The sequence below is a fragment of the Poecile atricapillus genome, chromosome W, assembly GCF_030490865.1.
Source record: "Poecile atricapillus isolate bPoeAtr1 chromosome W, bPoeAtr1.hap1, whole genome shotgun sequence".
Classification (NCBI taxonomy): domain Eukaryota; kingdom Metazoa; phylum Chordata; class Aves; order Passeriformes; family Paridae; genus Poecile; species Poecile atricapillus.
The window spans coordinates 93859751-93884337 of NC_081288.1; the positions used below are offsets into that span (position 1 = coordinate 93859751).

At 38.5% G+C, this 24587-nt stretch overlaps 1 protein-coding gene across 5 annotated transcripts in view; it reads left to right on the plus strand.

The window, feature by feature from the left end:
* Positions 1 to 24587, plus strand: part of LOC131591628 (chromodomain-helicase-DNA-binding protein 1-like) — an 82521-nt gene that overhangs the window by 54670 nt on the left and 3264 nt on the right. For all 5 annotated transcript variants that reach the window (XM_058862518.1, XM_058862514.1, XM_058862515.1 and 2 more), the window contains 15 exons: positions 1805 to 1954; positions 2622 to 2770; positions 3052 to 3148; positions 3230 to 3325; positions 6151 to 6327; positions 6526 to 6686; positions 8572 to 8613; positions 9218 to 9348; positions 9786 to 9924; positions 10623 to 10773; positions 15062 to 15184; positions 15548 to 15676; positions 19470 to 19724; positions 20142 to 20282; positions 22372 to 22550. In XM_058862518.1, the coding sequence (XP_058718501.1) occupies positions 1805 to 1954; positions 2622 to 2770; positions 3052 to 3148; positions 3230 to 3325; positions 6151 to 6327; positions 6526 to 6686; positions 8572 to 8613; positions 9218 to 9348; positions 9786 to 9924; positions 10623 to 10773; positions 15062 to 15184; positions 15548 to 15676; positions 19470 to 19724; positions 20142 to 20282; positions 22372 to 22550 (2120 nt within the window). The remainder of the gene's footprint in view (positions 1 to 1804; positions 1955 to 2621; positions 2771 to 3051; positions 3149 to 3229; positions 3326 to 6150; positions 6328 to 6525; positions 6687 to 8571; positions 8614 to 9217; positions 9349 to 9785; positions 9925 to 10622; positions 10774 to 15061; positions 15185 to 15547; positions 15677 to 19469; positions 19725 to 20141; positions 20283 to 22371; positions 22551 to 24587) is intronic.

The window sequence follows — 24587 nt, forward strand, 5'->3', positions numbered from 1 at the left end:
TTCCTTAACCTTTCTTCACTGTTCTCTGTAAAGGCTTAGCTCAGTAACTTTCTGGAATTCAAGAAATCTTAGCAAGGCCATAATAATTATACAAGCGTCAGTAACAACCTTCAATATAATCTTGATTTTACAGAACATAGCATTACAGAGTATCGTATCTGCATGTTTAGTCGAACAAAAGGGCCTCTGTTTATCACAGAAGCTAGGGAATGCTATTCCAATTTACAAAAATGGCATGAGAAGACCCAGGGAACTACAGATGTGTTGTTAGTCTAGCCTCAGTACCTGGAAAAATTATGGAGATTATACTGGGTGCTATTGAAAGGCATTTAAAGAACAATGCAATCATCAGGCACAGTCAATGTGGCTTCACAAAGGGAAAGTCCTGTTTAACTGATTTGATATCTTTCTATGATAAATGTCACTTGCCTAGTGGATGAAAGGAAGGCAATGGATGTAGTTTTTCTCGATTTTAGTAAGGCCATTGATACTGTCCCTCACAGCGTCCTTCTGGACAAGTTGTCCAACTGTGGGATGAGCAGGTTCATGGTGTGCTGGGTGAAGAACTGATGGAAGGGCAGAGATCAAAGGCTTATAGTGAATGGAGCTACATCTGCCTGGTGACTATTCACTAGCAGTATTCCTCAGGGTTCAATTCTAAAGCCCATCAGTCCTGTTCAATATTTTTAGCAATGATCTGGATGCAGAAGTTGAATGTACCATTAGCAAGTTTGCTGATGATACCAAACTGAGAGGTGCTGTTTGCTCTCTTGAGGGACAATAGGCCTTGCAGAGGGATCTAGATAGGTTGGAGCACCGGGAAACCATCAGTGGCATGAAATTTAACAAGTCCAAGCATCAGATCCTGTACCTGTGACAGAGTCATGCTGGGCACAAGTATAGATTGGGAGAGGAGTGTCTGGAGAGCAGCCCTGCAGAAAACGATCTGGGAGTGCTGGTCAGCAAGCAGGCTCAATATAAGGCAGCAGTGAGCCCTGGCAGCCAAGAAGGCCAACCCTGTCCTAGGGGGCATCAAACACAGTAGAACCAGTTGGGCAAAAGAGGCAATGATCCTGCTGTATTCAGTGCTGGTGTGGCCTCACCTTGAGTACTGTGTGCAGTTGTGGGCCCCACAACTTAAGGATGTGGAAGTCCTTGAATGCATCCAGAGAAGGGGAACCAAGCTGGTGAAAGGGCTGGAAGGAATGTCCTGTGAGGAGCAGCTGAGGACACTGGGTTTGTCTGTTTTGGAGAAAAGAAAGCTGAGGGGTGACCTCATGGCTCTTTACAGCTTCCTGTGGAGGGGAAGTGGAGAGGGAGGTGCTGAGTTCCCTGGGATCCAGTGACAGGACGCATGGGAGTGGTTCAAAGCTGGGGCAGGGGAGGTTGAGACTTGACAGTAGGAAGCATTTCTTTACTGAGAGGGTGGTCAGACACTGGAACAGGCTTCCTAGAGAGGTGGTCGATGTCCCAAGCCTGTGTTCAAGAGGCATTTGGACAATGCCTTTAATAACATGCTTTAACTTTTGGTCAGCCCTGAAGTGATCAGGCAGTTGGACTGGGTCATCATTGTCAGTCTCTTCCAATTAAAATAGTCTAGTCTATTCTATTCAAATAGCAATCCACTGGCTCTAGACATGACAAACTTCTTGTATTACAAGTCTAACAAATGTTTATGATATACTTAAAGAAATATATGAGTTCATAGTCTGCTCCACAGAGCATATAAAGAAGTGTCATATTGGTTCTTTGAGGGATATTATAGCTAATATATATAAAGATATTTCTTCTTTTATAATTTCAGGACTTCTGCTTTTTGCTGTCTACGAGAGCTGGAGGATTAGGTATAAACTTAGCATCTGCTGACACTGTAGTTATATTTGATTCTGATTGGAATCCACAGAATGATCTGCAGGCACAGGCTAGAGCTCATAGGATTGGACAGAAGAAACAGGTATATGCACTTGTCTTTTAAGTACCAAACCTGAAGGTAGAATTCATTATGTTAGCCATAAGCTGTCTGTCTGGCCCATCATAGTCCTCATGTATTTTGAGAATAACTAATATTGCTAAAAATATCTAAAAATGTTAATATTAATGATTTGCCTTTTAAATGTTTTGGTTTTTTTTTTAATCTCCCTATACAGAGAGATAGCACAGCAGCTGTAGTATATGGATGGGTAGAAGAAGAGTTGCAGACTTGTCCCACATTCATTGGCATTGTATCATTCTAGAAAGTAACTGCTGTACTTCAGGCACATCCATACATCCATTTTGCTTTGTTTAATACTTTGTAGTTATCTTTGGGTTTCTTTCTTGCAGAATACTTCAAGTAGTAATCAGACAACACATTTCCTTGTGGCCATGCTTGTATTTAATCATAGAAGTTTAAAGAGATCTAAGAATTTTTTTTTTTAAATATAATTTCTATAGAGACTGTGATAACATGATTGACTGGTTTCATATATGCAATACTAGTTCAATAAGATTTAGAAGATTTGTAATCATGGCTAATATTTCTCCTTGTTGTTGCTCAAGGGTTTTTTGTTAACTTCATCTGAGTATTTTTTCATGGGTAATTTGTGAGCAGGTAAATAAAAACTTTTTTGTAATATACATAGGTTAATATTTATCGGCTAGTCACGAAAGCATCAGTAGAAGAAGATATTCTTGAAAGAGCCAAGAAAAAGATGGTGTTAGATCACTTAGTAATTCAGAGAATGGACACTACAGGGAAAACTGTACTACATACAGGCTCTACTCCCTCCAGGTATCTTTGTTTATTCTTTTATATTACCTTATGCTTAAGTATACCTGACTATTTGAGTAAAAATACGAGTCATTTCACTTGGTTAATGAAAGGCAAAAAAAATATGAGGTAAGGAGTTATGTAGCTAAAGACTGCAAAGTATATTTTCCATGTCATTTTTTCTTTTTTTACATATTAAAACTAGTTTTTATTTAAGACAAAAGGAAATTTGACTCATGGTTACAGGAAATTGAAACAGTTCACTAAGATAAAGTGTTTATCTGAAGCTTTCTATATTTCAGCTCAACACCTTTTAATAAGGAAGAGTTATCAGCAATTTTGAAGTTTGGTGCTGAGGAACTTTTTAAAGAACCTGAAGGGGAAGAAGAGGAGCCTCAGGTAAATGGAACAGTGCATCTACACTTGATGGACAGAGAAACATATGAGTTGTTTTGTTGTAAAGAGAAACTTCTGTTTCAGGAAATGGATATAGATGAAATCCTGAAGAGGGCTGAAACTCGAGAAAATGAACCAGGTCCACTGACTGTAGGAGATGAGTTGCTTTCACAGTTCAAGGTATTGCTCTGTTCCCTCCCTCTTTCCTTAATTATACTTTCCTTTATTAATGCTATTTTTTGTTCTTCTTCACCTATTTACCTTTCCTTCATTCTTACATCATTCACACATCATGTGACGAGTGAGCAACTGATTCATGGGTTGGGCAAAAAGTTATAGTGAATGAGGTGACATCCGACTGGCAACCTGTCACTAGTGGGGTTCCACAGGGCTCCATCTTAGGCCCTGTGCTCTTCAATATCTTCATAAATGACTTGGATACAGGACTTGAAGGGATACTAAATAAATTTGCAGATGATACAGAATTGGGAGGAGATGTTGATCCCCTCAAAGGCAGAGAGGCCCTGCAGAGTGACCTCAAGAAATTAGAGAAATGGGCAATCACCAACCATATGAAGTTTAACAAGGGCAAGTGCCAAATTCTGCACTTGGGATGGAGCAACCCTGGATGTAGGGATAGACTGGGGAATGAGAGGCTGGAAAGCAGCGCCACGGAAAGGGACCTGGGTGTCCTGGTTGATGGCAAATTGAATATGAGTCAGCAGTGTGCCCTGGCAGCCAGGAGAGCCAACCGTGTCCTGGGGGGAATCAGGCCCAGCATCGCCAGCCAGGCAAGGGAGGTGTTTGTCCCACTCTGCTCTGCACTGCTGCAGCCTCACCTTGAGTATTGTGTGCAGTTTTGGGTGCCATGATATAAAAAAGACATTAAGCTATTAGAGAGCATCCAAAGGAGGGCCACAAGGATGGTGAAGGGCCTAGAAGGGAAGCCTTATGAGGAGTGGCTGAGGTCACTTGGCTTGTTCAGCCTGGAGGAGACTGAGAGGAGACCTCATTGCAGTCTTCAACATCCTCACGAAGGGACATAGAGGGCCAGGCACTGATCTCTTCTCCCTGGTGGCCAGTGACAGGACTTGAGGAAACCATGGAGTCAAGTCAGAGGAGGTTTAGGTTGGGTATAAGAAAAAGGTTCTTCGCCCTGAGGGTGGTTGGGCACTGGAACAGGCTCCCCAGGGAAGTGGTCACAGCACCAAGCCTGTCTGAGTTCAAGAAGTGTTTGGACAATGCTCTCAGGCACATGGTGTGACTCTTTGAGTGTTCTGTGCAGAGCCAGGAGTTGAACTTTTGTCACTGTGGGTCCCTTCTAACTCAGCATATTCTGTGATTCTGTGAAATGTGTGAAACAGTAAGTTAGCTCTTTGCCATGCAATGTCTATTCACCTATACAGGTGTCATGGTTTGACACTGGCCCAATGCCAGGCACCCATGAGAGTCGCTCGCTCACCCTTCCCTGCCACAGCTGGGTAGAGGACAGAAAAAAATTGACAAAAGGTTCATGAGTTGAGATAAGGACCAGGAGAAAACATTTCAAGGGCAAAACAGGCTCAACTTAAGGTTGCAAAGTGAATTTTTTACTAACAGAATCAGAGGAGGATATCAAGAAGTAAAATAAGTCCTTAAAACACCTTTTTTCCCCCCAGCCCCTCCCTCCTTCCCACTGACAGTGCAGGGAGATAGGGCATGGGGGTTTTGGTCAGTTCATCACCCGAATTTTTCTTCCACTACTCCAGGAGAGGACTCCTTCCCCTCTGAGACCATGGGGTTCCTCCCACGGGAGACAGTTCTCCATTAACTTCTCTGGCATAGGTCCAGTTTCAAGAGCAGCAGTCCTACCACACATGCTGCAATGTGAATTCCCCCCACAGGCAGAAAGTCCTCCCAAAACTACTACAATGTGGGTTTCTCTTTCCATGGGGTGTAGTCCTCCAAGGACAGGCTGCTCCAGCCTGGAAGCAGGGACCCTCTCTCTCCACTGGGTCTTCCACTGGATCACAGCCTCCTCCAGGCATTCACCCACTCCAGCATGGGCACCTCCCCCAGGGGCTGTGGATGGATCTCTGCATCCCCTGTGGATCCCCATAGGCTGCAGGGGGACAGCCTGCTTCACCATGGTCTTCACCACAGCCTACAGAGGGATCTCAGTTTCAGTGCCTGGAACACCTCCTCTCCCTCCTTCTTTACTGACTCTGGTGTCGTCATGTTGTTTTCCCTCACATGTTCTCACATGTTAGCATACTGGGGAGAGCTGTTTTTAATTTAATGCTTTATGCTGTTAAGCACCTGTAGTACTTCTGAAAACAAAGAATGAAATTTGGATTTCTTAGTTGATGACTTCTAGAAACTTCTTTCAGCCCCCATGTAAACATGAATGCCAGATATGCTTAACTGGATAATACTTAAAATATTGAGTGAGTCCAATTGTGGATGGTGAGGTATTTTTGTTGGTTGGAGCATTTTTTTCTTTTTGTGGATCTTTTTGTTGTTTAAGTTTGGTGTGGTTTTGTTTAAAACAGGGTAGGAGTTCTTTAGATCAGTAGAGTAGTAAATAATTTTTATGCTAATCATTCATTTGCAATATACTGTGATTTCTACAGTTTATTAATGTTTGGTTAGTTCTACATTATTATACTTTCATATTAATTCTGACATATAGTTAGACTTGTTCTCTGTTTTGGAGAAATTTAAGCAATCACAGCTATTGGGTATGCATTTCATAGAGTTTTTATAGTACTCAACTTCTAAAAGAAGAAAAATATTCTTATCTTTATATTCAGCCATGTTGTATGCAGCGTGTGTTTAGTTTTTGAAAGTATTTTCATTAGATACAGTCCTTATGAAGCATTTTATATGTGTACATTTTGTGTATATACAAATAAAAAAAATGTGTCATTCTGAACTAAGTTTTCCTAATATATTAATTACTGGCTCTTTGAATAAGTAAAAGCATGTATTGATTTGGTGAAAATACTTATCTTCCAATATCTAAGGTGGCTAACTTTTCAAATATGGATGAAGATGACATTGAGTTGGAACCAGAACAAAATTTAAGAAACTGGGAAGAAATCATTCCAGAAGTCCAGCGGCGACGAATAGAAGAAGAAGAAAGACAAAAAGAGCTTGAAGAAATATATATGCTGCCAAGGATGAGAAACTGTGCAAAACAGGTACTTCTGGGTTTTGACTGACTGATTTTGCTGTTATTATTTGGGTTTTTTATTGCAGTTGTTTTGGCTTGTACTTTTGGGTTGGATGGTTTTCATGTGTAGCGCACACACACCCACCCCTAATTTTTGACAGGCTAGATAACATATTAATAAAATGTTTAGTCATGTAGCTTTGAACTACTTAATCTGAAATTCCAGATCAGCTTTAATGGAAGTGAAGGGAAACGCAGTAGGAGGAGAAGATATTCTGGATCTGATAGTGACTCAGTCTCAGAAAGAAAACGACCAAAAAAACGTGGAAGACCGCGAACTATTCCTCGAGAAAATATTAAAGGATTTAGTGATGCAGAGATTAGGCGGTAAGATGTGGGGGGACATGCATGTTTAAAGGGACAAAATATTTTTTTTGTCATTTTAGAGTTTGAAAATATAGAAACTAGTCTATTTTGCATTTATTTAGTTAATTTTTTTTATTCTGGGCATTTAATGCTTTACTCTTGAGTAGATTGGGGTGCTGACATAAGGAACTGTTATGTGCAGAATTTTAACCTATTTTGGTGTGGAATAACTTGAGTTAAAAAATGTTCTACAAAAAGGTTCAGTGAGTTTTGTTTTTTAAAATTTCTTGCCATTGTAATTGTGTTAATGCTATATGATACATTTTAAAACTAAAAAACAAAAATTTATTTTGATATGTTGTTGTGGTTTAACCTTAATAGTCAGCTAAGCACCACACAGCTGTTTGCTCAGTCTCCTCTAGAGGGACTGGGGAGAGAATCAGAAGGGTAAAAATGAGAAAACTTGTAGGTTGAGATAAACAGTTTAATGGGAAAAACAAAAGACACAGACACAAGAAAAGCAAAACAAGGAATTCATTCACCAGTTCCCACTAGCAAGCATTTACCCGTTTCCTGAAAAGTGGGGCTTCACCATGTGTAACAGCTACCTGGGAAGATAGATGCCATAACACCAAACATCCCCTCTCCCTCCTTCTACAGTTTTTATTGCCGAGCATGACACCATATGGTCTGGAATAACCCTTTGGTCAGTTGGGGTCAGTTGTCCCAGCTGTGTCCCGTCTCAACTTCTTGTGCACCCCCAGCCTACTCACTGGTGGGGTGGTGTGAGAAGCAGCTAAGGCCTTGATGCTGTGAAAACACTGCTAAGCAAGAGCTGAAACATTAGCATGTTATCAACACTGCTTTGGTTACAAATTCAAAACATACTAGCAGTTATGGTGCTCTGAAGAAAATTAACTTTATCTCAGCAAAACCTAGTACATAAGTGAATCTGTACAGTTGGTCCCACAATATTTGATGCTAAAAATACTTCTTTGGGAGAAGGAATAGAAATCGTTTTGCTTTACTTTGGTTTGTGAAATGCTACTTTGCTTCTGTAATTTAAGTATTCATTTTTCTATAAAATACTGTACAGCTTATAAAATATTTTTGATTATATAAGTAACCTTTAAGAGCCTTGTTTTCTTTTCATTTTATCTAATATATAATGGTTTGCTGCTTTTGTCAGGGATATTCTTGTTCTTGCATTCCTTTATCTTCCATGTTATGTTTTCCTTAATCTTAAAATCACCTTAAAATTGCAGCTAGCTTCTCTTTATTATGAGAGACCTAACATAATATCTGAATTCTCAATTTACTATAAATCCACATTTGATTTTTATGATTAGACACATCACATTGCTGAATTCTTTTTTAGTAAAGTAACTTTTGAAATAAATTGTATCTTCTGTTGTTTTATTTGTATCATTTATTAAAACAAATAGAACTCCAGTTTTAAATGTGGGTTGTTGTCATATAGTAAGCCATCCTAGTCTCTCTAGTTCTTATTTTCTTCGCATTGTCCACATAGCCTTGTATTAAGACTTTACACATACATTTTTAAAACCAATGTAATTAAGTGTTGCTAAAGGACACAAAATGATTCACACGAGCACTCTCAATGTCAGAACAAAAAAATGTGCCTTTATTCTCTGACTCCAGTATTTATAGATTCTCGACAATGACCTGGGATTGGATAATTAAGTTACCACCTTCCCAAACACACTGGTCATGAGAAACATCCATCAAAATACATTTCTTAGAAGGAATGTGATAAACAACTTATGTTTATAGGACTTTCATGGGAAAGTAACTAAAACTATGAAAACATTATCAGAAGGCTTAATTTTCAGTGCGACAATTAAGCATACATTGTTTTAACTGCAAAATTATTTTCTGTTATTAGGTTTATAAAGAGTTACAAGAAATTTGGTGGCCCACTTGAAAGGTAAACTAATTTGGTTATATTTGTATAGCAATTTGGTACCTTGTTTCCATTAAAATTAAACAGTACACCAAGAAACATTAGATTGAAGAGGAAACAGTGTGCCTAATCTTTTGCCTGTACTATGATATGAATTTAAATTATTTTTTTCCTTTCATCATATATGGTATGTATGTAAACAGCCAGTTTGACAAATCTTTACATTTTGCAAGACTGCTTGCTTTTTCTTTATACTTAACCTACTATTCTGTTAATTCTGCGTTAGTGACAGTCGTTCCAGTTTTTTGTTTGATAAGTGAATAAAACCATAGACTTAATAATAGTTCCTTTTCTATTTAAAATAATATGTTGAAATGTAACTCAAAACTGCATAGATAGGATCCTTTATATTTCCAGTTGTATAGTCCTTTATGTGAAATACCCTTTTTTATAGTTTCTGTATTCTTTTCTTTAGCTGCTTTTAACTGCATGGATTAAAATTTTATGCAGTATAGCAAATGTGGATGAATGATAACTTACAAGATCACATATCTAGTTTCAAAATCTGAAGGAGTCATTCATAATAGTAAAGTTTTAGAGCTGTAAAAACATATTTGTTTTCTTCCAGGTTAGATGCTATAGCTAGAGATGCTGAGCTAGTTGATAAATCTGAGATAGACCTTAGACGTCTGGGAGAACTTGTACATAATGGATGCATTAAGGCTTTAAAGGACAATTCCTTTGGCCAAGAAAGAGCAGGTAAAGTGTGTTTGGGGGTGGGGGAGAGGAATAAAAAGTTTCAAAGAGATATGAATGATTCTTGCACTCTGATTATAACAAAACAATTTTGTTAGGGGAAAACATTAACAAAATATTAGCATGCTAGGTGATTTAGAAAAAAGGATTTTAGTAAGAAGACTTTTTGGCTTTGTTTTTCTTCCCCCTTTCCCTGAGTGAGTTGTCATAGTAGAATGCAATATGTTTTTGCTTTACCATGAAATTTAAAATTAATCTGCTACTATTAACTGGAAGACCTTGAAGTTCTGGAGTTTAATTAAAGCATTTGGTTAAGAAAAATTCATTTCATATAATTGAATGTCTGCTGCTATAGCATCAAGCTTTCTTTTTTCTCTACATTTATCTAGAAGATACACATAAAAGCTAAATATTTTAATATTTTTTTCCTTTATTTTAAGGAGGTAGATTTGGGAAAGTTAAAGGCCCAACATTCCGAATATCAGGAGTGCAGGTGAATGCAAAGCTAGTTATTTCTCATGAAGAAGAATTGGCACCGTTGCACAAATCAATTCCTGCAGATCCAGAAGAAAGGAAAAGGTATTTTTTTTTCTTCCTAAAGGAACCCATAATGTAGAGTCATTCAAGGCTTTTATGAATATATTTAAGCAATCCAGACTGAGTACACTGGGACACCCATGCCACTCCATTACCTCTAAGAACTAGCAGCAGAAATCTGCTCCACATCCTTTCTTTATTCTTTCTTCCCTCTCCTTAGAAGCCAGTATTTGCTTTGGCTTCTGAACTGTATTCATTGAGGACTGGATTCAGTTACTCATAATTATTCCAGGCTAGAAATTAGACTTGTTGAGGAACTGCTTTGTGTCACCTCTGACTGAGAGAATGCAATATTTGTCAAAATGGAGCAGATGTTGGTAGTTCTTTAGACCTATGAACTTTTTAGCTTACTACCTTGTGTATCATAGTCCCTAGACTACATATTCAGTCAGCAGTTACAGTTGAGTAATATTTTAAGCTTATCTTCATGGCTAGCCAGTTCTGACTCAGTCCATGGCCACAGATAGATGACTATTTTTTATATCTTAATCTTGATCTCCTTTAAAACATGTTTTGGTACTGATTTGAATAAATATTTTATAGAAATTGTAAGAAAGCCTGATAGTTATGTGGATTGCTTACTAAATACACCAGGATCTCAGTGATATGTGGCGTGTTCTTCTATCCCTTACTAAGTTTGAGAAGTTTGCTTATTTATATTTCTAATTTATTTCTACTAGATATGTCATCCCATGCCACACCAAGGCAGCTCATTTTGATATAGACTGGGGTAAGGAAGATGATTCCAATCTGTTAATAGGTATCTACGAATATGGCTATGGCAGCTGGGAAATGATAAAAATGGATCCTGATCTCAGTTTGACACAGAAGGTATGTCATCTGCAAAATTTCATCAAGGAGTTTGTTTAGGTAATAATGTTAATAAGAACAGTTACTGAGTTTAATTTATGATAACTGAAATTGTCCAGAAGTTAGGTCAGTTGTACTCCTTTGTTTCCTTTTGGTAAATTATTAGATTTTAAGATTTTGTGTATTCAGTTGAAGTATGCCTTCTTAGAGTCTGCTGTGTTTCTGTATTTCTATGTATTTGTGTCTTTAACACTTGAATTCTCTCTTCCATCTTTTGCTTCCCTAGTTTAAATGCTCTAGTTGTGTTAATTTCAATTAATTCCAGACTTTTGGAAGAAGGGGCAGGCAAATCAGGAAGAGTACAAGGATGTTGTTAGGTCATGTAGAGAGAAAATTAGAAAGGCAAAAGCTCAGCTAGAACTCAACCTGGCCACTGCTGTGAAAGATAATAAAAAGTGGTTTTACAAATACATTAACAACAAAATGAGGGCCAGGGAGAATCTCCATTTCTTATTGGATGCAGGGGGCAACATTGTCACCAAGGATGAGGAAAAGGCAGAGGTAGTTAATGCCTTCTTTGCATCAGTCTTACAGTAAAACCAGTTATCCTTAGAACAACTAACCCCCTGAGCTGATAGACAAGGATGAGGAGCAGAATAGCTCCCCTGTAATCCAGGAGGAGGAAGTTAGTGACCTGCTGTCGTGGTTTTGAACCAGTAATTAACAAAAAGGGGAAAAAAGAATTATTTATCTCTTGCTGTGAGATATGGATCAAAATAAGAGCAAACCAGGCACAAAACTTAAAAGGAGTAAAGAAAGTTTATTGACAAACTATAAGAACACCAGAATAAACCTTTAGAAAAAACCTTTTCATTTTTCACTGCCTACCATTCTTTTGTTCACATGACAACAGAGACAAAAACTTTATAATTTTGATGGTTTAAATAATCTCAATTCTCTTTACAGTCTTTCCATCAGTTTCTGTAAAGAAACAGAAGTTCTTTTCTGTTAATTTATGGAGTTTGTCACAAGAAAACTATTTTTGTTATAGTTTCTCGTTTCTCTGATATCAGCTGCTCAGAGCTGCTGTTATCAAAGCCCACCCCTCCCATTCTACATCACTCTGAAATGTGTTATGGGCCATGAGTTTGAGGATAGCATTTTTAAGGATAAGTTAGTCAAAGGCAAAAAAGTATTCTTCATCTGTTTCTGTGAGCTTCACTAGAAAACAGTTTTCTCATTGCCTCTCAAGGCTTCAAATCTCCCAGCACTTCACTATACCACAATTACTCCACTTTTTACTCAAATTTACACTTTGAACACTCTATTCCTCCTCATACTCTATCATGAATTAAAGGAGTTCTTTTCAGGACTTCATTGTCCATCCCCATAGTTTTAACAGAAAGATATTTCAGCTTAATTAAAGCATCTTCTTAATTCTCTACCTTTCTTGAAGTTTCTTTTCTTTCTTGCCACTAGTAGTTTATAAAGTTTCTTTTCATGTTGATCACTCTCCTTTTTTCTCTCTGGATGAAAAGATTAATCCGCAAGTCTCATCTGGATAAGAAAGAGTTAAAATCCTGCTCAAGCTTTTGTAGATGGTTCGGTGATCTCTGCTGAACAGGAGCTAGAGTCGTTTGCGATGGAAAGTTCTTCATAGCTGCTTTGGAGAGCGTGGTCTCCGTCTCTGCTTGCAGCAGGCTCAGAGCCCCTCTCCTTCACTCGGCAGTTTTCTAGTGAATGTAGTTACAGCAAAACCTGCAGCCGAGCCAGAGATCGGGCCGGGCCGGGCAAGCCCCCGCAGGCCCTATCTCTCGGCCGGGAGATGCGGCAGGCCCGGCCCGGCCCGGCCCCCGCCCGGCCGCATGGCCTGGGCAGGGAACCGGAGGCCAGCCGGAGCTCCGCCACCCTTCACAGTCAAGAAACAAAGAGCACCACAGACTTCTGGTTGTACACTTTAAGGTGGGGTTCACAAGTTGATTCTACTTTTCAATGGCTAAAACTGCTGTCAATTCTCAGCAATGACCGATAATTGGTCAGGAGAAAAGACTCCCAGGAGTCCCCAGCAACTTTAACTTTCTTAAAGGTAAAGGAACCCCATGACACCTGCTGAGCCATTTAGACACTCACAAGTCTATGGGGCCAGATGGGATTCATCCAAGGGTATTGAGGCAGGTGGCGGAAGAGCTCACTAAGATACTGTTCATCAATTGTCATCAGTTCTGGTTAACTGGGGGGAGGTCCCAGATGACTGGAGGTTGACCAATGTGATGCCCATCTACAAGAAAGGCTGCAAGGAACATCCGGGGAAATACAGGCCTGTCAGCCTGACCTCGGTATCCAGCAAGGTTATGGAGCAGATCATCTTGAGTGTGATCGCATGGCACATACTGGACAGCCAAGGAATCAGGCCCAGCCATCATGGGTTTAGAAAATGTAGGTCCTGCCTAACCTGCCTGATCTCCTTTTCTGACAAGGCAACCAGCCTAGTGGATGAGGAAAAGGCTGTGGATGTGTCTGCTTGGACTTCAGCAAAGCCTTTAATACTGTCTCCCACAGCATTCTCCTGGAAAAATTGTCAGTGCACAGCTTGGATGGGTGCACTCCTTGGTGGGTTAAGAACTGGCTGGATGGCTGTGCCCAGGGATCAGTATTGGGCCCAGTCCTGTTTAATACCTTTATTGATGATCTGGATGAGGGGATTGAGGACACCCTCAGTAAGTTTGTAGATGACACTAAGTTGGGTAGAAGTGTTGATCTGCTGGAGGGTAGGAAGGCTCTGCAGAGGGATTTGAACAGGCTAGATCAATGAGCCAAGACCAATGGTATTCAGTTCAACAAGGCCAAGCACTGGGTCCTGCGCTTTGATGACAACAACCCCCTGCAGCGCTACAGGCTTGGGGAAGAGTGGCTGGAAAGCTGACCAGCAGAAAAGGACCTGGGGCTGTTGTTTGACAGCTGGCAGAACGTCAGCCAGCATGTGCCCAGGTGGCCAAGAAGGCCAATGGCATCCTGGCTTGTGTCAAAAATAGTGTGGGAAGCAGAACCAGGGCAGTGATTGTCCCCCTGTACTCATCACTGGTGAGGCCATACCTCGAATCCTGTGTTCAGTTTTGGGCCCCTCACTTCAAGACAGACATTGAAGTGCTGGAGCGAGTCCAGAGAAGGGCAATGGAGCTGCTGAAGGGTCTAGAGAGTAAGTCATATGAGGAGTGGCTGAGGGTACTGGGGTTGTTTAACCTGGAGAAAAAGAGGCTATGGGGAGACCTTATCACTCTCTACAACTATCTGAAAGGAGCTTGTAGCGTGGTGATTGTCGGCCTTTTTTCCCAGGCAACTTGTGACAGGACAAAAGGACATGGCCTCAAGCTGTGCCAGGGGAGATTATAGTTGGACATCAGGAGAAATTTCTTCATAGAAAGGGTTGTTAAACATTGGAATGGACTGCCCAGGGAGGTGTTCAAGAAACGACTAGATGTGGCACTTAGTGCCGTGGTCTAGTTGACAAAGGTGATGGTTGGTCAAAGGTTGGACTCGATGATCTCAGAGGTTTTTTCCAACCTAAATAATTCTATGAATTCTGTAATTTTATTCTTGATCTTTTTGAGCGAAGTTTGTTTGGGGATTTTAGTTTGGTTTCCCTATCACTGTTTTCTTTCCTTGAAACTGACTTTCATTTGCAACATGAGAATTGCTGTATTTGTCAGGTTACGAGTAGTGCAATGGCTGCTTAGAAGTAGTGAGAAACATTTAGGGAAATACTGGAGTGAAGCAAACACAGTGGTACTGCCAAACTGTAGCTTTGGGATTTGAGGAGCCAGAGTTGTATATAAATTTGTTTAATGATATCCTGCCCCTGCCTTCCATTAATTGCTTGTTTTATGAAACCACTCTTTTTTTTTTTTTTTTTTGGCTTCTTCATATCCTGTGGTAATGAGTTAATGCATTTAGAAGCACATGGCAGAACTCGGAGATCTGTGGATGACAGTGGTACAGGAGCTCTGAATTTTTTAGATAAACTATGAGAGTGGAAACAGAAATCTGAGGCTAGTTTCTTGAGTTGACTGTAAATTTTGTGAGAATATTTGAATATTTTCAAGACTACATTAGTTGTGTGTTTGAGGAAAAATAAAATGTTTAAGTTGTCCATTCCTTGAAGCTGCCTGCATATTGGTCAGGTATAGTTGGAGTGGATTGTTTTTTTGCCTATTTCTTTAATTCAGCTTTTTCTGTTCCCAGTGCTCCACACTAGCAGCTTCCTAATTTGATAATGTGTACTTGTAGTTAATGCTACCATTACTCTCCTCAGATTTTACCTGATGACCCAGATAAGAAACCACAGGCAAAGCAGTTGCAGACCCGTGCAGATTACCTCATTAAATTACTGAATAAAGACCTTGCAAGAAAAGAAGTGCAAAGACTTACTGGTGCAGTAAGTTAAGCTTAATATTCATTAGCAAGATAACATAATATACCTATGGGAATGTCAACAGATGCTTGTTTTATTCTTAGTTCCACTCTTCTTTGTGTCATTTTTCTCTGTATTGGTAATTGTATTATATGAGACTAACTCAAGGAATGTATTGCAAGTTTAATATTGAGTTTTTTCTCCCTTATTTGTAAATATTCTCTACTGTTGCATTACGCTCGGTCTCCAATCCCGAGAAAAGTGGTGGTCATTAGTGGCGATAAATAAATTGAATGCTTTCTTTAACATAAAAACCAAAATCTTTTTCTGCAACTGTGATGCAGACACTTGTCAGTTGACATAATAAAGGTGCTAATTTGCATTCAGGGCAATTCAAAGAGGAAGAAAGCAAGAAGTAAGAAGAATAGAGCAACAAAGTCTTCAAAAATTAAAGAAGAAATAAAAAGTGACTCATCAGCACCCTCAGAAAAATCTGATGATGATGAGTATAATGAGGTAAACATCATTGATATAAAGACGTGAGCATTTTATCTTCTTGAAATGCAATTTTATTATAAAATCTAAATATAAAACTAATGTTTCTGACGAATCCATTCTTACTAAGGATTATGATTCTTCAGGTAGCAACTTTTGTTCAGGGTCAGGAAAAAAAATCAACATTGTGTCGTGGTTTTAAACCAGTAACTAACAAAAGGAAAAAATTACTTATTTCTTGCTGTGAGATATGGATTAGAACAAGAGCAAAACAGGCATAAAACTTAAAAGGAATAAAGAAAGTTTACTGACAAACTACAATAATAAGAACACCAGAATAAACTTCCAGAAAAACCTTTTCATCTCTTACTACTCATCATTCCTTTGTTCACATGACAACAGAGACAAAAACTTTAGAACTTTGATGGTTTAAACAGTCCCAATTCCTTCTACAGTCTTTTCACCAGTCTTTGTAGAGAAACAGAAGTTTCTTTCTGTTAATTTATGGAGTTTCTCACAAGAAAACTATTTTTGTTATAGTTTTCCTTTTCCCTGATATCAGCTGCCCAGAACTGCTGTTATCAGAGTTCACTCCTCCCATTCCACATCACTCTGAGGTGTGTATGGGCCATGAGTCTAGGGATGGCATTTTAAGGATGAGTTATTCAAAAGCAAAAGTCTTCTTCGTCTGTTTCTGTGAGCTTCACCAGAAAACAGTTTTTCTCATTGCCCCCCCAAGGCTTCAAATTTTCGCTTTACTGTTTCCAGCACTTCACTATATCACAATCACTCTACCTTTTGCTCAAATTTTACACCTTGAACACTCTATTCCTCCCCATACTCCGTCATGAATTAAAGGAGTTCTTTTCAGGACTTCATTGTCCATCTCCATAGTTTTAACAGAAAAATATTTCATCTTAATTAAAGCATCTTCTTAATTCTCTACCTTTCCTGAAGCTTCTTTTCTTTCTTGTCACTGGTAGTTTATAAAGTCTCTTTTCATGTTGATCACTCTCCTTTTCTCTCTCTGGATAAAAAGATTAATCTGCAAGTCTCGTCTGGGTAATGAAAGAGTTAAAATCTTGCCCAGGCTTTTGTAGATGGTTCTGTAACTTCTGCCGGTGCAGGAGCTGGAGCCATCTGCGATAGAAAATTCCCCATGGCTGCTCTGGAGAGAGTAGTGGCTGTTTTGGCCCGCTGCAGGTCCAGAGTTTTTTCTCCTTCTTTACTCAGCAGTCCCCGGTGAACTCCATCACTGCAGCCAAGCCAGGAACCGGCCTGGCCCGGCCAGAGCCCAGGACAAGCCCCCCACAGGCCCCATCTCCCGGCTGGGAGACGCGGCAGGCCCAGCCCAGCCCCCGCCCGGCCGCATGGCCAGGCAGAGATCGAGAGGCCAGAGCTCTGTTACCTTTCACAGCCAGGAAACAAAGATCGCCTAAGTGCCCTGACTTTACATCTTAAAGTAGGGTTCACAAGTTGATCTCCCTTTTCAATGGTTAAAATTGCTGTTAATCCCCAGTAATGACCAATAATTGGTCAGGAGAAGAGACTCCTTTCAGTCCCCAGCAACTTTAACTTCCTTAAAGGTAAAGTAACCCCATGACAATTGTTTAGAAAGTACAGCATAAACAGTGTTTTGAGACATGCAAGCGAATGCTTCTGTGTATGTCATGGCTTTTATTATCACAGAATGGGTCAGGTTGGAAGGAACCACTGAAGGTCATCTAGTCCAACCTCCCTGTTCAAGCCAGGTTCCCTAGAGTATGTTACTCAGGATTGTGTCCAGATAGTTCTTGAATATCTCCAGAAAAGGAGACTCCACACCCTCTCTGGATAATCTGTTCCAGTGCTCAGTCACCCTCACAGTAAAGTTCTTCCTCATGTTCAGGTGGAACTTCCTGTGTTCCAGTTTCTGCCCATTGCCTCTTGTCCTATTGCTTGGCACCACCGAGAAGAGCCTGGCTCCATCCTCTGACACCCTCCCTTCAGATAAGGGGATATTAATAAAGTCCCCTCTCAGATCTCTCTCCTTCAGACTGAAGAGACCCATCTCCCTCAGCTTTTTTTCCTGAGATGCTCCAGTCCCCTAATAATCTTTGTAACCTTCTGCTGGATTTGCTTCAGGAGTTGCATGTTTCTCTCATACTGAGGAGCCCAAACCTGGACACAGCACTCCAGATGCGCCTCACTAGGGCTGAATAGAGGGGCAAGATTACCTCCCTTGACCTGCTGGCAATGCTCTTCTTAATGCACCCCAGGAGTATGTTGGCCTTCTTGGCCACAAGGGCACTGCTGTCTCATGGACAGCTTGTTGTCCACCAGGTCCCCCAGGTCCTTCTCTGCAGAGCTGCTTTCCAGCAGGTCACCCCCAGCTTGTACTGCTGCCTGAGGTTATTCTTACCCAGGTACAGGACCCTGCATTTGCCCTTGTTGAATTTTAAACAGTTCTTTTCTGCCCATCTCTCTAACCTATCGAGGTCCTTCTTAAGGGGGCTGCACAGTCCTCTGAGGTATCAGCCATTCCTCCCAGCTTTGTATCATCAGTGAACTTGGTGAGGAGGCATCTACCCCTTCATCCAAGTCATTGATGAACAAGTTAAACAATACTGAGCCCAGCACTGAATCTTGGGAGACACCACTAGTGACAGGCCTCCAACTAGACTGCAACTGATCACAACACTCTGAGACCTGCCTTTCAGCCAGTTCTCAGTCCGCCTCAGTCCACTATGATATGCGGATGTCACAGGACACAGTGTTGAAAGCCTTGGGGAAGTCCACGTGGGCAATATCCACTCCTCTCATCTATGCAGCCAGTTGTCCCATTGTAGAAGGCAATCAGGTTGGGCAAGCATTATTCCCTTTGGTGAATCCATGCTGACTACTCCTGATCACCTTCTTGTCATCCATGGGGATAGACATGGCCTCCAGAGTAAGGTGTTCCATCACCTTTCCAGGGATTGAGGTGAAGCTGAGTGGCCCGTAGTTCCCTGGGTCTTCCTTCAAAGATGATTGCGAGTGGCCTAGCAGTGATGTTTGCCAGTTCCTTCAGCACACGTGGGTGCATCCCATCAGGGCCCATGGACTTGTTGATGTTAAGTTTGACTGTTATTCAGTAGATATTGTTCTAATAGGCTACTCAATTTTGTTATGTTTTTATTACTTCTGATGTATTCCTTTAGGACTCTGTTTTTGTTGGTTCATTTATTTAAATGTATCACACAGCAGAAATCACTAGAGAGAACAAAAAAAAACCCTAACAGATTAAGTTTAGGGGTCATGTTGCACCTAATTTTGTGACTTCAAAGGTAGCTGAAAAAACACTAGATTCTTCAGAACATCTCTGAAAAAGCAAAAGTTGGAACTCTGTTCCCTTCTCTTGTGACTGTGACTGTTTAATTTGGGGTCACACAAAAATTACTGGAACAAAATTAACCAGAACAGAAGTCTTTTAACACCATGCCCTGAAAAATCAGCTCAGTCTTGTGATGTCTACTTCCTTATTGCTTTTAGCTCTTTGCAGCTTAACTACTTTTTACAGGAGCAGATTTCTTTGGTAATGCAAAAGTTAAATAGCTTTAATCTCTCACGCGCACCCATTACCCCTGCCCAATCAATATTGTTTTGTGTCACATCAAGGAAATGAGTAAGTAGTCCTCATCTTGTTTTGCAACTGCATCCCACTCCATTTGATAGGTGTTAAACCTAAGTCTAAAGAAATCACACACAGAAAAAAAGTACATTTTAATCTGATGGTTGCAAAACTTGTATAGTTAGAAACTCCATTTGATGAGACATATATGCTTGTGTATTTCAGGATGAGATTGTTTCAGTGAAATGTCCACATAAAAAAATAAAAGCAGAAGAAAATGAAGAAAAGCCTGAGCCAGATATTGGTATAAAGATGGAAACTGTAGAAAAAAGAGAGACAAGAGAAAAAGAAAATAAGAGGCATTTAAAAAGAGAGAAAAAAGAAAAAGAGGATAAGAAAGAATTAAAAAATATTAAAGAAAAGAGAGAAAACAAACTAAAAGAATCCACACAGAAAGAAAAAGAAGTAAAGGAAGAAAAGGTAACTATGTTTATCTTTTCTTATATAGCACTAGAAAAGGCCGCCAGGTTTTTGTGAATGATTTTAAGTTGAAAAGATATTTTGGATCATTGTAATTTCATTGAAATCTTTTGCATCATATGAAGTTTTATTTTTTCCACTTGTAAGTACAAAGACAGGCAAATGAAATGGGAAATTACCTTCTTAAAGATCTATAGTTTAGTGGGACTGAGAGTGCAAGTGGTGCAAGAAACTTGGCCATTCTCCTTCTCCATCCCCCAGAAAGAGAAAATAAAAGGTACTATCACTGCATGACAGATTTTTTTTTGTTTCTTTTTGTTATTATTGAAGAGAATGCAGTGATTGCCTAATTACAGTATAATTTCAGCCCAAAAATAAGGTTTGCTTATCAGATAAATTTTCATGTTTTGTTCTTAGGCATATGAACTCAAATCTGAAAATAAAGAAAAAAATAAAAAAGTTTCATTGTTGGATATTCCAGTTCATATTACTGCAACTAGTGAAACAGTTCCAATATCAGAAGAATCTGAAGAACTGGATCAGAGGACATTTGGTGTGGTAAGTCCCTTGTTGATAACTTAGTGTTTACACTTGATATACTAAATGAGCACAATTTCTGATGTTCTTGATTATGCTATTAGGTATTATAATACAGATATCTATTGCCAGTAAAATCTTAGATCAGTGAAGGCTTATCAACACTATACTAAATTCAGTTTTGTTTTCAGGTCAGCAGTTTTGTTTTATTGCATTTATGCAGTATAGTGAAGAGTATTTGTCTAGTTGTCTGTGTGCTGGATAGTTTTAAAATGCAGACTATGAAGATCCATCCTCAATAATTTATGGATATTGCTTCTTAAAGGACAGAAATGAATAAATTTTAATGCAGCTGCTGTAGTGTCTGACTTGGCCTTATCAAATACTCCTTTGTTCTTTGAAAGCTAACAAGAGAAAGTTGCTCTTGAAGTATTACAGACTTCCTGCATTAGACAGAGGAAGGAACAAATCCTAAAGTCCTTAGAAATATCTTGCTGGAGTAATATCTCTGATACCAAAAGAATTTCAGTTATATTACTACTTTTGACCACAACAGAAACAATATTAGAAGAACAAAAGGGAGGTATGTAACATTTTATAGGTTGATTGGAGTCTTTGGAAGGATTCTAAGAATTTACTTTGAGCAGCTACTTTTCTGCTGTAAAAGTTCTATCATTCTGCTTTCAACAGTTGTCTGTTACTGCTAGACAGGTTTACTGGGTCTACTGTGGTGCTGGCTGTAAGAATCAAATTACCTTGTTTTCTCATCGGTATGGTACTGACTAGTTTACCTATGTGGGGATTGTTGTTTTGCGTTTTGTTTTTTATCTAAATGATATTATAAGTGACTCATCTATAATTTCCAGGATATCTTGTGAGTGGCTAGGTGAATGAAAATCACACAATTCCCATGTATAATTGCACTTCTCTGTTCACCTCTACATTTAACTTAAGCAGTGTACTTTGTAAACTGTCATTTTAAAGGTTGCTTAAGCTGTGGTTAGTGCAATAGGTAATGTAGCTGCCTAATTATTTAATGGCATGATCTGGTAATGGAGCAGCTTCACTGATTTTTGAGTTGTCCCTAGATGTTGACACAGTGATGGTGATGTTCTCCAAAATCCCTCATATTTTTGCTTCTGGATATACAGACTTGTCTTCCTTCCTTAGTGGGAGCAATTATAGGTTGGGTTTGCATATAGAACATTTTTTTGGCCAGGCTCTCTGTTCTGGAAGGTATATTTATCATTATGCCATGATCAGGTGCAATCTAATTAGCATGTTTATTTTTTCAAATGGCAATTACTGCTGTGGGTTGTTGAGGCTAACTCATTTGACTTCTTGTCCATCTTGTGACAGGTAAAAATATGCATTTCATCTACCTTGCCATCGTGATTGAATGGTATTTCCAAGCAAAGGTCTATAATTTAAAACATGTTAACTGGTTTATCTATATTTACTATTAACATGTTTAAATTAGTGTGAGAATTCAAGCATACACATATGAAATATATCTATGAGTACATGTGTTGTCATCACTGTTACTAATTTAGGCACACCTAAACTAGCTTTATCCTAGTATCTGCATAGAACTCAGGCTTAAAAGCTGCTCAGAGAAGGAATGCTGATCCTCTGTTGAATGCCAAGTGTCCTGGACACCAAGTTTAATTGTTGCAGAAAGTATCTACTTAAAATATATTAAACATCTTCATACCTAATCTTGGCACTGAGTTTGTATAGCTTTCAAGGCTCTAAAAAGTAAAATAACTCTTGTCCTATATACTTGTGCTGAAAGTTAAACCCATGATTGTAAAACCTAGTAATTCCTTTCCCTCAGAAAATCTTTTATATTAACTTAGTGTTTTCTTAAATCTTTAATATGGATTACATACAATTTAATGCTTTCATATAGGAGTGTATTTTCAACTAGATTTAAAAAGCTACTTTTTCCAAATGAAATCTTATAGTAAAACTAAAAGAGCTGCAAGCAAAGACTTATTTTTCATTTGGCTTACAACAGTACTGTCTTTGCCTGTGTAAGGGTGAATCATGTTTTACAATTTTTATCTTTTAATTTTAAATTAATGTATTCCTTTTTTAAATTTTACAGTGCAAAGAAAGAATGAGGCCTGTTAAAGCAGCATTGAAACAATTGGATAGACCAGAGAAAGGCCTTTCTGAAAGGGAACAGCTGGAGCATACTAGACAGTGCCTAATCAAAATTGGGGACCACATTACTGAATGTCTAAAGGAATACACAAATCCTGAACAAATTAAACAGTGGAGAAAGTAAGTTATTCTGTATGATTTTTCTTGAAAAAGTGAAATCCATAATAGCTTATATTAAGTAGAATAGTTTTAATTATTTCTCATTTCTTATCCTTCATTTATTTTATTTTTCTGCTGTATTAAATAAGGACTTATAAAAAGATGATTATAAATGATTACAGCTTTTATTGGTTTCACTTTTTGTCCAGTATGTGGAGTCCTCTTACTTTTTAAAGCCAAATGGAAAGAGAAAATAACTGCATTTAGAGTATATTTAATGTTTAGTGAAAGAGTTCTTATCATTAAAGAATCTGCCTTTTTCAACATTGAAGTTTGGTTTTGTTTTTTTTATTCATGCTAAAAACAGGCCATTATAAATGTGTGTATTGAACTTGGAATGATTTTGTTTTGTAGAATCCTTTATTCTTTTTTAAAATATACTCTAAAATTAAATACTATATTAACTGACTTGATAAAAAACATTTATTATAACATACTCAGAAATGTATTTCAAAATGAAATAAGAGTTTTAAGTGTTCTTATGCATCTGTGAGGTGGTAACTTTGGAAAAAATAAGAAAAATGTTGGTTTATAAACTTCGTATATTTTGTTGTTAAGTTCTTAATGCAGTTAGAGTTAGTTTTATCATAATGTGAACTTTAATCCTTTATGGTTGCAAACATGGTTGCATTTCCATATACAAAACTCAGTCAAGTGTTTCATTTTCTTGCAGACTGTTGTTAACAGAATATTTCTGCTGTTTGTACTTGCTTCATTTTAAAATATTGGGGTGAACTGAAATACAAAAAAAATATCCATGTCTTAAAGACACTTTGGTAAACGTTATGTTTCTTTAAGTGGAAATTCATAGTAGGATCATAGAATCATAGAATTGTTAAGGTTGGAAAAGATCTCTAAGATCACTGAGTCTAACTGTTAACCCAGTACTATCACTATGTTCACCACTAAACCATGTCTCCAAGTGCCACATCCATATGTTTTTTGAACACTTCCAGGGACAGTGATTCCACCACTTTCCTGAGCAGCCTGTTTCAATGCCTGACTACCCTTTCAATGAAGAATGAGTATAGTAGAGCTACTATAATATTAATTAATAGTAATGCTACAGTACCATGTATAGATTATTAAAATATGTGTTTTATCTTTAATAAGACATAGAATTTAGTAAAGGTATTCATGCTATATTTCTTATACAGATGTCATTGGGCACACCATTTGCTGGTTTTGTCTAGTTTTGCAAATCTCTAGGCCAAAACTATAATATTTAAATCATCACCGTGAAAGAGCAGATAGATGCTTCTTGAGCCTACACACTTGAGATGTTTCTGAACTAAACACTATTTAGAACAGTAATATTCTGTAGTCTTTTAAGCCTTCCACCTGTAAAGTTTGCTAAAAGAATTCTGGACTTTAGCTCTGGTGTCTGCAATCATAGAAGCAAATCTTGTCTTTAACGTTTTGGCTTCTTGACACCAAAAGTGTTGTTTTGTTTTGCTTTCTTCTTTCATAGCATAGATTAGGATCAAAGATTTTGGCATGCTGTTTCCATCCTCTTTCAGATTTCTCATTTGGTTTCAAAACCTTTGACCAGGCTTTGGAATTTTGTGGGAAAATCCCATCCCCGATATCTATAGGAAATTGGGCATGTAGGTCAAATTTCTTATACTGCAAGAGATTTAAAGTTCAGAAGAATCTTTACTGAGTAGTAAATACTCCAGTTTTCTGACATATTTCAAATAATCTTTCAGAAAAATTGCACAACAAATTGAAAACTACATTTTTATGAAATTGTCAAATCATTCTATTAACAAAATTTCCATTAATACTATTTTTCATGCACTTTGCCTTCTTCAGTCATTGTGGTAAATATTACAAAATGACAAATCAAAGTACTTAATTTCTGAAAAGTCTGAAATACAGCTAAGTAATGTTTGCTGTGCAACTAGGTAATATTCTAACAGACTTTGCAATTAATTCAGTTTACTGAAGTACCATTGAAATAATTTCATTTAAGTCCATGTTCTGTTGTACGACAAA